The sequence below is a fragment of the Myotis myotis genome, unplaced genomic scaffold (assembly GCF_014108235.1).
Source record: "Myotis myotis isolate mMyoMyo1 unplaced genomic scaffold, mMyoMyo1.p scaffold_m19_p_14, whole genome shotgun sequence".
In the NCBI taxonomy this organism is placed as follows: Eukaryota; Metazoa; Chordata; class Mammalia; order Chiroptera; family Vespertilionidae; genus Myotis; species Myotis myotis.
Genome location: NW_023416318.1, coordinates 9193367 through 9207328, shown reverse-complemented (window position 1 = coordinate 9207328; position 13962 = coordinate 9193367). Strand labels below are relative to the sequence as shown.

At 50.4% G+C, this 13962-nt stretch overlaps 1 protein-coding gene across 1 annotated transcript in view; it reads right to left on the bottom strand.

Moving 5' to 3' along the window:
• Positions 1 to 13962, bottom strand: part of EVA1A (eva-1 homolog A, regulator of programmed cell death) — an 80151-nt gene that overhangs the window by 46409 nt on the left and 19780 nt on the right. The window contains exon 3 of the mRNA XM_036335511.1: positions 2599 to 2868. Within this exon, the coding sequence (XP_036191404.1) occupies positions 2599 to 2868 (270 nt within the window). The remainder of the gene's footprint in view (positions 1 to 2598; positions 2869 to 13962) is intronic.

The following is a 13962-nucleotide window of genomic DNA, read 5'->3' as shown; positions in this document are numbered from 1 at the left end:
AAGCAACACCGTGAGCATGGCACTGTGCTAGGTTCTAGGTACATAAAGAGCCGTGGGAGATGAACTAGGGATTCCTATGCAGTGCAGTATACACTACATGAGAGAGATATTGAAAGAAAAAAGGGGGGGAGGAGGGCTGGGGCTCCGGTAACAGGGAGCAGCAGTCTGCAGGACCTGAAGAATGCTCCACCCACAAGGGGACTTGAGTTCTAGCCCCAAGAATGATGAGAAATTTGCCAACCAAGGAGGAAGGGAATTCCAAAAAGCCAGGACCTAGAATAGCAAAAGAATAGCCCAGGAATGAAGGGAGACTGGGGACAGAAGCTCGTATAATTGTCCAAACTGGAGCAGATAAGAGATTGAGAATAGTGAGTTGGGCCCCAGCTGATTTGGCTCAGTGAATAGAGCGTCAGCCTGCGGACTGAAGGGTCTGGGGTTCGATTCCGGCCAAGGGCATATGCCCAGGTTGCAGGTTCGATCCCCAGTAGGGGGGCATGCAGACAGCAGACAATCAATAATTCTCTGTCATCATTGATATTTCTCTCTCCCTCTCCCTTCCTCTCTGAAATCAATAAAAATATATTTTTTAAAAAAGAATAGTGAATTGGGTGGTATGGTAGGGCAGGCACACACAGCATAAAGTTAGGCTGGGACGGTAAGTGGAGGCCGGTCATGAACAGCCATGTGTGCCAACATCAGAAGTTAGATTTTATCTGTGAGACAGTGATTTGTCAACTTTATTATGGACAGGATCTACCTTCGTAAAACAGGTGTAGATTCCCACCCCTGCTGTTAGCTCGGGGGGGGGGGGGGGGGGGGGAGGGGGCGGGGGGGGGGGGAACAGGAGTCTTAAGGGACTGCAGTAGCAAGGCCTGCTGGGGTTTTAACAACAGAATTCTTGCCCAGGAATGAAGGGAGATTGGGGACAAAGCTTGTATAATTGTCCAAACTGGAGCAGATAAGAGGATGAGAGTTGGAAATAATAGCGCTTTTCATGAACTGCTACATGATATCAGGGTTTCTCAATCTCAGCACTATTAACATTTGGGACTGATCATTCTTTGTGCGCAGGGGTTGGGGGTTAGTGGGGGGGGGGGGGGAAGGCTGTCCTGTGCATCCTAGGAAATTTAGCAGCATCCCTGGCCTCTGCCCACCAGATGAATAGCATCCTCCCCCGCTTACATGTAGACAGCCAAAAATGTCTCCAGACATTGCCAGATGTCACTTGGGATGCGAAAGCAAAACCCTTGTTGAGAACCACTGCTTTAAATCCTCCCATTCCTCTTTTACAGATGAGGAAATTCAGCCACAGAGAGGCCACAGCCAGGATTTAAACGCTGGTGGTCCGGCTCCAGGGCCCACACTCTTAGCCACCTAGCTCGACTGCCTTTCCAGGAGAGGGAGGCCAAGCCAGGCTTCTGAAGCAGATTATAGATTTGGTGACAGACTGGATGAGAAGAGGATGGAAGAGTGAGGTTCAAAGGTGAAATCTCAGTGCTGGCCACTGAACTGGGAGAATAGTAGGTACTAAATACGTCTTTTTTAGATTTGAATAGAATCAAGAATAATTGGCTCCAAAAGGAAAAAACTTGGTCGAGTGTCCCCCCCCCCCATCCCCCCCTCAAGCCAGCAAGAGGTGGTGGGTTCCTGCTCAGACTGGAGAGAGGAGCCCTCTGTAGGACTGGGTGTGGATATGTTCTGCAAACCAGCTGGTACCCAAATCCCGGCTGGGCCCCTTCCCAGCTGTGTGGCCCTGGGCTCCTTAGTTAACCTCTCTGCGCTCACTTTGCCCTTTGCAAAACAGGAATGAAAGTTCCTGCTCTTAGACTCGACGTGAGAACTCAGGGAGTTAAAAGCAAAATGCCAAGCTTCCCACGATGGGGTCGCCCACCCCCCCTCGCCTTGGGGAACCGTCCTTATTACCTCCTCGGCCCGGTGAACGTCTGTAACAAGCACTCCTCTCCACGCCCCCACCCCCCACCCGCCCCAACCCAATCCTTGGGAACCTCAGAGCCGCAGGGAGCCCGCTGCGCCTCTCTCCACCAGCAGAGCGTCCCCCCAGGGCTTTAGGCGGCGCCCACAGCCGCCCTATTCACTCCCCAGTCCGCTCTGATTGCGGGGTTCTGGGAGTAGCTGGGTGCCTCCGAAAGGAGCCAGGTAACTGAGTTCCACGTGAGCCACGGACGTTTCAGGCAGGTCCGCACCCGGCCGGCGCGGGTCAAAGCCAGTCGCTGCCCCCGGAGACCCAGGGCAGAGAGGCGCCGAGATTTGGAAAGCACCTACCCCGAAGCCAGGCTGCAAAGGCAGGGAGCTGAGAGTTATTGGATCCGAAAGAAAGAAAGGGAAAGAAAAAAAAAAAAACAGGGGGCGGGGGAAGCAACAGGAAAGTAGGAGGAAGAGGAGGCAAAAAGAAAGCGCTGGGAAGCAGAGTTCGCGGGGGCACCCAGCCTCCAACACCTGGGCAGGGATGGGGACAGAGCTGCGGCTTCGGGTCAGAAGTGCTCGGGGCGCTTCCGCGGAGGGGGCGCTGGGGAGGCGCGGGGGGCTGGGGATGCGGGGCGTCCCGGCGCCCCGGGCGCGCTCTCGGGCGCCGCTTACCTTCGCCAGGGCCGCCCGCACGCACTTCCGGGGGCTGCGCGCTGGGGGCGCGGGTCCGAGCCCGGGGACCTGCAGCGGGTCCCCCAGGGAAGAGCGGGACTAACCGGTGCCTGGGGCTGGGGCGGCCGCGGGCGCCTGGGAGAGAAACCCCAATGGAGGAGCCGCCGGGGACCGCGCGGGGAGCGGGGTCCCGGCCTCGGCGCTCGCCGGCGATCGCGCCGAGTCCCGCAGACGCCGGAGGAGCCCGAGTCAGTGGGAGGAAAAGGTTGTCTCATTTCCTTCGGTCTCCCCACTCCTCCGCCCCCTCTGCTCCGGACCTGCCCTCCCTCTCCCCCGCCCCCTTCCCCTCGCCGGCGGCCCGTGTGGGCGCTGGGAAGACGCGAAACCTGAACGGCTGCAGCGTGCGGCGCCTCCCTCCCGGCCAAGTTAGTTCACGCTCCCAGCCTCCTGCCTGCCTCCCCGCGCTTCCGACCGTCCCCAGGGCCCCGACAGTTCCCCGTCGGCAGTGCCCCTGTCTGGGTGCTCTGGTCTGTCCCCGCTGGGATGAGCCCAGATTTAACAGCAGACCTCAGTGCCTGCCAGCATCCTTCCTCTCATTCCTGTGCCGCTGCCTGCTTTGAGCCTGTAAAAACCACCACTCTACCCAGACAGGAAATAAATACTTACTTTGTTAAATTTGATCAACTTCTTTTTCCCCAGTGGGGCGTTTAAAACCTGATGTATAATCCCGAAGGAGAGTTCATTTTGATTGGAAGGAGAGCAGTCTTTGTTTGGCCTTGCTCATTCAGAGTGGGGTTTTGAGTATTGAATGAGTATTGGAAGCCTACTAGGCCCTGAGCTGGGCAGAAATGAACCAGAAGGGAATATTGTTCCTAAAATCGACATAGGTGATTAGTACAGACAGAGAGCAAGGGTGCTGTGGTCTCTTAAGAGATAGGTCGAGAACTTTCTGTGGAGTAAAGACAGCCTGGACAGCGGCAAGAAGGCATGAGAAAGCCCCATGGGGAGGCAGTCCAGTAGAGAACCCAGTCAGGATGGGAAGTGGTGGTGGGTAAAGGGGGAAGAGAATGTTGAACCAGTCCATCAAGGGAGGATAGAGCAGCAGGGAGCAGTGGGGCAGCATTGATAAGACCTCGTGACCAAGAGCCTAGAGCAGTGGTTCTCAACCTTCCTAATGCCGCGACCCTTTAATACAGTTCCTCATGTTGTGGTGACCCCCAACCATAAAATTATTTTCGTGGCTACTTCATAACTGTAATTTTGCTACTGTTATGAATCATAACGTAAATATCTGATATGCAGGATGTATTTTCATTGTTACAAATTGAACATAATTAAAGCATAGCGATCAATCACAAAAACAATATGTAATTATATATGTGTTTTCCGATGGTCTTAGGCGACCCCTGTGAAAGGGTCATTCGACCCCTAAAGGGGGTCGCAACCCGCAAGTTGAGAATCACTGGCCTAGAGGCTCATGGTGACAGTGGGTGACCAGAAGCCCAGAGCATCTCCAGAGCTGCTACTCCAGAGTGTGTTAGATATGGGGACTCTCCAGCTCCATTTGTTTTACTGAGTCAGAACCTGAATGTTAAAAAAAACCTCAAGGGTTCAAAAGCTCATTAGCATTTTGGAACCACTGCTCTTTAAACCACTGACTGTATATTACTGACTGCATATTAGAAACACCTGGAGAGATTTAAAAACCAATATGAGGCCCCTGCTCCACCCCCACAAATGCATATTTAATTGGTCTGGGATGGGGCTACAACATCAGTATTTTTTAAATGCTTTCCAGATGACCTAATGTAGTCAGAGTGGAGAACCACTGTTCTAGACTTATTCAAAGAACACCTGTGTGGGGGTGAAAATACAATGACAAGTTGTAGCCCTAATACAGAGGCAACCGTCACCTGGAAAGGGCCTCTGTTTAGGGAACCAGATTCTAGCTTCAGATGGCCACTAAATTACTGTCTGAACGTGGACCAGTACTCCCTTATCAGGCCTCAGTTCCCTCATCTGTAAAATACACATCTGACTAACTTTACACTCTACCTCCCGGGATGCAGGGTGCCATCAGAGCTTCCCTGGCTCCCCAGTTTTATCAGCAACCAAGGAAGCGGAGGTGTTGAGAGGAGGGTTTTCCTGGTGTAGTATTGTGTGTACCTGCCATGTACACATCCATGAATGAACACCAGAGATCAAAGGATTGTATGCCAAGCACAGGGCCACACACATAACTGGTGCTCCATAAATGTGTACTAAATGAATGAATAAATAAATAGGGCACACATGCCAGGAGGTGGCATAGACTTTCTGTGGTGAACTGGCCCCAATCCAGAGCCTCTGCACTTGCCCCCTGAGCCAAAGGAAGGATATTTGGAAGCACTGTGACCCATAAATCTAGCTTTGGATTTAAAACTACTGCTATTAAGAACTGCTAACACTTGTTGAATGCTTAGCACATACCAGTCATTGTATGTACTAAGCATTGTAGATACTACTTTGTATATACTCATCCTAATATATAAAAAGCCAGGGGCTGTCACAACCGAAACAACCCATTCGGACTACCAAACAGCAGGCAGCGTGGGGTGACCAGGCCAGCAGGGGGGGGGGCAGATGGTGGCAACCAGGCTGGAAGGAGGAGGCAGTTAGGGACAACCAGGCTGGCAGGGGGGGTAGTGAGGGGCGATCAGGTGAGCAGCAGGGGGCAGTTAGGGGCAACCAGGCAGGCAGGCAGGTGAGTGGTTAGGAGCCAGTGGTCCAGGATTGTGAGAGGATGTCCCAGATTGGAGAGGGTGCAGGTTGGGCTGAGGGCCCCCTCCTACCCATGCACAAATTTTGTGCACCAGGCCTCTAGTTTTATTACAATGATGAAGGTATTGTTGAACCCTTGCACTCCAACTGGTTAAAGAATCACAGACATGGAGGATGTGAACTGCCATCTAGAGCAGCCTTTGCCTCTTGTGCAACTGGACACAGGTGGCTGGAGAGCCCCACTGGAGCATCTTACAGGTCATTCTCTAGAGCATGCAGCCTTGAAGAAAGGGTTTTAGAATGACCATTCCAGGGCCCTACAGAAACAGATGCTCCCAGAAGCTATCTGGGAATCCATGGGTCACAGCTAAGCCTTGGAAAGGGACTCCTCAAAGCTACCCACTTCATGGGTGCATATGTGTGTGTGCGTACATGAGGGTGCACATACTGCCTTTTAACCAGAGCCTCTTAGGTGCCAAACCCCAGTCCTTTTCAGATATATTTCTTTTCATCCTGACAGGTTAAGCACCCGTGTTTTCTTATTTTATAAACTAGAGGCCTTATGTACGAAATTCGTGCACTGGGTAGGGGGGTCACTCAGCCTGCACCCTCTCGCAGTCTGGGAGCCATCAGTTGGACACCCTTAGCACTGCCGCAGAGACGGGAGAGGCTCCCACCACCACCACTGCACTCGCCAGCCTGTGAGCCCGGCTTCTGGCTGAGCAGCACTCCCCCTGTGGGAGCGCACTGACCACCAGGCGACAGCTCCTCCATTGAGCGTCTGCCTACTCGTGGTCAGTGCACGTCATAGCAACCGGTCATTCTGCTGTTTGGTCCATTTACATATTAGCCTTTTATTATATAGGATAAACTGAGACATCATAAAATGAAGATCTGTTTGTCACTGCAACCCAAGTTTCTTGTGTCCAAGACACCATAGGCAACCTGCACATTACACTTAATCCTCACCTGGGGAGTGTTTTGAAATAACACGTTGGGCTCCAGACCAGACCCGTTGAATCAGAATCTCCAGGGGGCTTTTTTTTAAACCTCTGCAGGTAATTAAAACGTGCAGAGAGGTTTGAGCACTGCTTCTATAGGAAATGCAGAGACAGAGCCTGGGCCCTAACAGATGAGCAGGTTACAAAACAGCAAGGAGCCCATTCTAGTAGTGATCTCCAAAAGTCATCAGGAATAGAAAAATGTCAAAATTGCTCCCTGGCCCACAGCATCCTAAGACAATGCCAGGCTGAGGAAAATTCTTGGACGTATCTCAACCTTGAGTGAGTGAGGTCATCCCCACATGGTCAAGGGTAGGAATTCTCGTTCCATCTCCAGAAAGCACAAATGATTGAAACCAGAATCCTTGCCCCTTCTCCTGTGGCACTGCTATTTACAAGAAGCCTTTAAGCAGTCAGTGCTTATGAATTCCAGAAGTGGCCAATGATCTCCAGGAGCAAGGCAGCCATGTGAACCAAATAATGAAAGGCCAAGGAAAGTGCCTCATGGCCCAACGAGAGGCTAATGGATGGGCAGACGGAGACCAATGTGCCACCGTTAGTTACGTCACTTCAGGAAAATCAGGAGGCCAGGACTTAAATGTTTTGCCCTACGGTCACTTCATATTTGTTCACCCTAGCAAAAGTAAGCTTGAAAAGAAAACGGGTACTTGTTTAAAATAGTAGGGAAGCAGGACGATTTCTTTTTCTTTCTTTTTTAACCCACTGTTTCACTTTTGCCATTTAATTCCCTGGCCAAGTAATGGGATTTCTGTTAAGGTCCATGCATAGACATTAACCAGGAGGCATTTAAATTCATTCATTCCACAGCATCTGCTGAAATGAAACTGGTCATTTGATAGTCTTAGCCACTAACACCTCCTAGACACCAAAGGTCGAAGGAGACAGCACCGCCCATGTACAGTCCAACTTTTTACAAGGTCTAATGGATGCCTTTAATCACCAAATAAATCAATGTTGACGGCTGTGCCCCCTTGAAGTCCTAGCTTCCAGATGTAGACAACTAAATTATAAAATCCATGTTCGCCAGGCCTTCTGTTCCTTTTCAGAGAGCGATGTCTTTCCTGTACTGAGGAATATGAGAGGATGCTGGGAACACCGTGTCAGTTGTTTCAGTGAAATTTTAACAGGAATAAAAATCCCAGAGAATATCAGTGCACAGCCCAGTCCCCACAGTGTTCTAATCACCTCCCCCACCTATCTTAAAATGTTTTGTGCCCAGAAGGGATGAGATAATGAGGAACGAGCATCAATTAAGCACGTCTTCAATCTACTTCGAAGTGGGAGCTTATCTTTCGTGGAGTTATTTCCTCATGGCCCCAGTCAGTAGACTAGAGACCTAACTACTCTTGGCTAAACCACTTTATCTTGCTCGGGGGTAATAGAGTAGAAATCAAAATATTTCTCTAGCCAGTTGCTGCTGCCCAACACAACGTTACCTCTGATTAATGACAGGTTTTAAATCAAAACACACTCCCCAGTTAAACTATAAACATAGCTGAGTGTAAATTTTGCTTCTTTCCCCCCCTTCATGTTCCATAGGGAGATTTTCATGCCCAGGCTGACACCTCCTCTACGTTTTTCATCTTGGCCAACAAGGTTAAATAAGCATAAACGTCACTTGAATAAATCATCCACACAAAACACTCTGTTATGACCAACAGGAAGCCACTGTAAAAATGAGAGGTTTCAATCATAAAAAAACGAGGCAATGGAACAAAAAAAACATGCCCAGTGACACTGCTAATAGTTGATCTTTAAGAAAATGCTTGTTAGATCCCTACCACCACACATATGACCCTAGATAGCTGTCTCTTAGATAAACACGTCTTCCTTTATATCAAAAATACCATTGATCCTCATAAAATTGAGACACCCATGACCCATTAAAACTTGTACATCATAGGTAGCACACTATTAAAAGTCACATTTTTAGAGGAATAAGGAACACTAGCGTTCACGATGAAGTATAAACTTCGAATTAAAGCATAACTGAGCCCTGTTCCGAGGCTGCCTGCAACCCTTCCAGATTCCTCAGAGACTTCTTTCCTGTAACTGTGGAAGGTGTGAGCTTGAGAAATTAATCTAGTGGTTTGTTTGGAAAGATAAATGGGCAAACACAGAACAGAAGACAAAACATACCAAACTATTCATTTTCTTGAAGGGTGTGCACTAACTAGACGAGATGGTGGTGGCAGGCATTGGAACTTCCGAAAACCCCACAGAGCATCCACTTCTCAGATTCATAAATTTCATGGTAGCACGTTCTGGAACACAGTGTCCTTACCACAGGTGTGTTAGATCTAATCAAACCAAGTGCACGGCACTCTGTTCATTACCCCGGTGCCCGAATTGGAGTGATTTCCATTTGCCACCAGCAACCAGTCAGCCCTCAGTGTCTGTACACAGTGATGGAGTTTGGGATCTACTTTGTTGGCTGTGTGTGTCTGTGTGTGTGTTTGATCCTCACCTGAAGATAGTGTTTTTATTGATTTTGAAAGAGAGAATAAGGGAAAGAGAGAGAGGGAGAGAGAGGAAAAAACATTGATGTGAGAAACATGGATCAGTTGCCTCCCGCACATTCCGCTGACCAGGGATCAAACCCACAACCTAGGTATGTGTTCTGATGAGGAATAGAACACACAACCTTTTGGTGCATGGGACGATGGTCCAACCAACTGAGCCACCCAGCCAGGCTGCTTTCTTTGGGGGGGAGGGGGAAGGACAGGGGGCATATACTTTGGATGTGAAAGTCTGATTCATTTTCTTCACTAATAGGTCCACACTGGGAATCCTTTAAATTAGCTATTAAAGTATTTATAATATGACTAGAGGCCCGGTGCACGAAACTCATGCACTGGGGGGGCGGGGGGGGGAGGGTTCCCTCAGTACGGCCTGAGCCCTCTCGCAGTCCAGGACCCCTCGCCCTAGCTGCCCTCCTGCTCGCTGCTCCTTACCGCTCAGCTCGCTGCTCTTTAGTGCTGCCAAGGAGGTAGGAGAGGCTCGCCAGCCATGAGGTGAGCCCAGCTTCTGGCTGAGCGGTGCTCCCCCTGTGGGAACGCACTGACCAACAGGGGGCAGCTCCCGCACTGAGCGTCTGCCCCCTGATTGCCAGTGCTCATCATAGCAACCGGTCGTTCTGGTTGTTCCACCTTAACGGTTGCTTAGGCTTTTACCATATAGATGCTTTTGGTTTGTTTTTAATGGTTTACTATACGTCTCAGAAGCAGAGGGTTCACTTTGCAGTAGTCTTCCCTTATCTGCAGTTTCACTTCGCGGTTTTATTTACCCGTGGCCAACCGCGGTCCAAAATATTAAATGGAAAATTCCAGAAATAAACACTGTATAAGTTTTAAATTGTGTGCTGTACTGAGTAGCATGCTGAAATCTCACCCAGCCCCACTGCTGCCCACCCAGGATGGGACTTGCCCGGCGTATCCAGGCTGTTTATGCTTACCTGCCCATTAGCCACATAGTAGCCATCTAGGTTTTCCAATTAACTCTCTCAATATCACAGTGCCTGGGTTCAAGGGACCCTTATTTTACTTAATAATAGCCCCAAGGTGCAAGCGCAGCGATGCTGGCAATTCAGATATGCAAAAGAGAATTCTTAAGGACTTCCTTAAGTGAAAAGGTCCATACTAGTATAGTGCAATAAGATCTTTTGAGAGAGAGAAAGAGACCATATTCACATAATTTTTATTAAAGCATATTGCTATAACTGTTCTATTTTATTATTGTTGTTGTTAATCCTGAACTGTGCCTAATTTATAAATTAAACCTTATCATGGCTATCCTTACTAATAAAAGCCTAAGTGGTCATCATGACGTGATGCCCTCACGCCCTCACAACATGGCTGCTTGTACAGCGGGCACGACAGGTGGGCAAGGCTGGGCTTGAAGCTGCATGCATGGCACGGAACCTGCCTGGGAGTCCCACCTCCTCCCAGCTCAGCGCGGTGAGGCCTGCCTGGGGGTCCTGCCTTCTCCTGACTCCGCAGGCTAGGCCTGCCTGAGGGTCCCCCAGCTCCGCACTGCAAGGCTTGCCTGGGGGTCCTGCATCCTCCCTACTCTGCGCAGCTAGGCCTGCCCGGGGTCCTGGGGGTCCCACCTCCAGGTTCTGCGTGGGGCGGAGGCAGGAACCCTGGCTCCGGCCTACCTCTTTGGGGCAATCCATTGAGGAGCCCCAGATGGGTGAGCGGGGCCTACCTATTTGGGGTGATTGATCACAGGGCTCTTGCACTGTGACAGGGCACAGGCCAGGCTGGGGGACCCCCCCCCCCCCCGAGTGCACAAATTTCATGCGCTGGGGCTCTAGTGTATATATAGGAAAAAATAGTATATATGGCAGCGGTTCTCAACCTGTGGGTTGTGACCCCTTTGGGGGTCGAATGACCCTTTCACAGAGGTCGCCTAAGACCATCAGAAAACACATATATAAGTACATATTGTTTTTGTGATGAATCACTATGCTTTAATTATGTTCAATTTGTAACAATGAAAATACATCCTGCATATCAGATATTTACATTATGATTCATAACAGTAGCAAAATTACAGTTATGAAGTAGCAACAAAAATAATTTTATGGATGGGGGTCACCACAACATGAGGAACTGTATTAAAAGGTCGCGGCATTAGGAAGGTTGAGAACCACTGATATATGGGGTTAGGTACTACCTGCAGTTTTAGACATCCACTGGGGTCTTGGAACATATCCCCCATAGATAAGGGGGGAGGGACGACTATAATGAGATATACAGAGTGACAGAGCTTCCAAGCAGATGTGTGACCTCAAACTCCCCAGCCCGGGGCCACAGGGGAAGTTTGGTCAGGTCAGGGGGTCTTCTCTGTGCCTCAGGCCCCTGCTTGCTGGGCCTTTCTTCCTCCACAGACTTCCTCATCCCTTGTCTGTGATCTTCCCACTGCCTCCTTCCCCTCAACCTTGAACTTGCCCAAACCTGCCCCATCATTTAAAACACATGAACAAATTACTATTCAATAGGTCTTCCACGTTCTGCACCCATCTATCGATCTTTTCCCACCTTTATTTCTCTTCGTAACCAAACCTCCAACAAATAGGTGTATTTATTATCAGTCACTTTCTTAACGTCCATTCAGTCATTCAACTTACTATAGTCTGGTTTCTGTTGCCAACACTCCAGGGAAACGGCCCTCATTCAAGTCCCAAATAGCTTCCCAGTGTCGAAATCCAGCGGCTGCCCCTGCGCTGGGGTTGATGACCTCTGGTAGCGTTTGCATTGCTGCCTGTGGCGGTGACCTCTGGCAGTGCGTTTCCTGTTGGCCTCTTCCCCGTTCCCAGGCTCTCCTCTCTTCAGGGTGAGCTTCCCCACTTTCCAGATCCCCGCCCACCGCTGGGAGCACTCCTCCTCTGTGACCTCCCATAACTGACTTTGCTTCATAGCAAAGGCATCCGTTCACATCACTGGAACTTTTCAGGGGTCAGCCACTCACTCACATGGTGAGTCTAGACTCCTATGCAGGGTGCACAGCCGTTCCCCTGGCCATGCCTGCGCCCCCCCCCCAGCCCCCCGCATCCTGTAACAACCTGTCTTACGCTCTCCGAGTATCCATCTCTTTACAGTCTCCCACACATGCCAGGCTATTTCACGCTTCTGTTCCTCTGTACAGAATGTTCTTGACTCCACTCCCATCCTCCCCTGAAGAATGTTCTCAACTCCACCCCCATCCTCCTCCAGCTCATCTTTGAAGACTCAGAACAAAGGTGAGCCATTCTGGAAGCCTTCCCTGTCCCCAGACAGAGGCGGTGCTCCCTGGGAGCCCCTGGCGTCTGTGACACGTCTTCACTTTGAGGTCTGCACTGTGTCACCTCACCTGGATCCAAGTCCTGTGAGGGTAATAGGTGCTTGTTTATCTGTTTCGAGTTTGGTAGAGTACCTAGCACTGAGTAGGTGCTAATGTCTGATTAGCAAGAAACCTCACACTTCTTGTATTTCTCTCAATTGAATTGAATTTGCCCTGAGCTTTCTACTCTCCCCCTTGAAATTTAATCTGTCATTATTGGGGCACACCTCCTCCCCAGGTTCACGGGGCAGTCTCTGGTGACTTGTGCCATACACAGCATGCAAAGAGGGCCCTCCGGACTCTGCCTGCACTGGCACCTCCTCCAGGCTTCAGTCCAAGCCGGCATGGAACCAGGAGGCAGGTTCTTCTGAGGCCTGGGCTTTGGAAATTTTCCGCCCCCACACACAGGAATTTTAAGGCCACAGTTCTTAATTAGTCATGTCTACCCCACCCCACTCCTGCCCCGGTTGTGGGTGCTGTGGGTCAGGTGTCCATACCTCATGAGTACCCCAGTGATCCTGCTCTTTCTTTCCTTCTCAGGGACTCAGTCTTCAGTCAGGCTGCGCACCCTCAGAAACCCACAGCCCCCTTCCTGCCGGTCCCTCAATGAGTACAGGCAGCAGAGACAAAAGCAGGAGGAAGTATGTCTTCTCCGACTAGAACGTCTGTTTTCAGCTCTGCAGCAACACAAGACCCCAAAGACAAGGGCACACCAGGGTCTTACTACCTCCTTGAGGCAGAGGAGGGAAGGGTAGCTATTGGGAAGAGAACGAGACACAAAAGGATATCTCAGGAAGCTATTCTGCCCCAGAACCTTCAATGAGTTTGTTCAGTTATTTAACAAAAGCTGAAATGTCCATGAAAAAAAAAAAAAAAATGAAGGCAATTGCCCTTCCAAAGAGAGACACCTCCTCCTGGCAGGACTCCACACTCAACTGTAGCCTCTCATTGTTTCCCTGGGAAAGAGGCCCGACACCCCAGGGATCCTCCCGCCTGTGGCCCAGGAGGGCCACTCACGTGGCCGGGCTTATTTGAGCTGCTGACTTGGGTTGCTGACGCGGGCATTTGCCGCAGCTGCACTCACCTACTTTCTCTCATGGATGATTTTAATCTCTCTCATTTTTGCCCAGCCTGTGAGAACACTGAAAGCCTGGTTCGGAGGGGGCAGGAGATAGACAGTGCAGGTCAGGCATTGAGCAGCGGGTAAATCCTAGGGGAGGAAGCAAACGTGTGTGCAATCCTTTCAGGAAAACACGCATTATTGGAGAGGAGAGAGCTGCCAATGGAACTTTGTTCCAAGAATAAATAGCACATTTTCCCTCAGTGTTTGCTTTTCTCTCTTTGATCCCCTCGAAACCCTCTGGAAATGCCTGGCCAGCAGCTTTGCTCCCCTCGGAGGCTGGGGAGAAGGGGCCCCAAGCACTCCCTTAAGAGTCCTCCAATGGAGGCATCAGCAGGGCTCCCTGCAATGCTGGAGCCACAGGCCTGTGGAGGGAGGAGGAGCTAGACATTTTCGTAACGTTTAATCACCACAAATATGCCACAGTGTTTCCAAACATGTCATCGTGATGCCCAGAAGCTGTTTAAAACGGAGCCATCATGGAGAGGGTCTGTGACCAAAGCCGCTGGGAGCCTTGGGAGCTGGCAAGTTAAGGAAAAGCAGAGCTCAAGGGGGGTTAATGTTTAGCTCTGGTCCCAGGCGGTGGTAAATGCCTGCACGCAGCCAGGCTGAGGCGAGCATGCCCTCTCCACGGGGAGT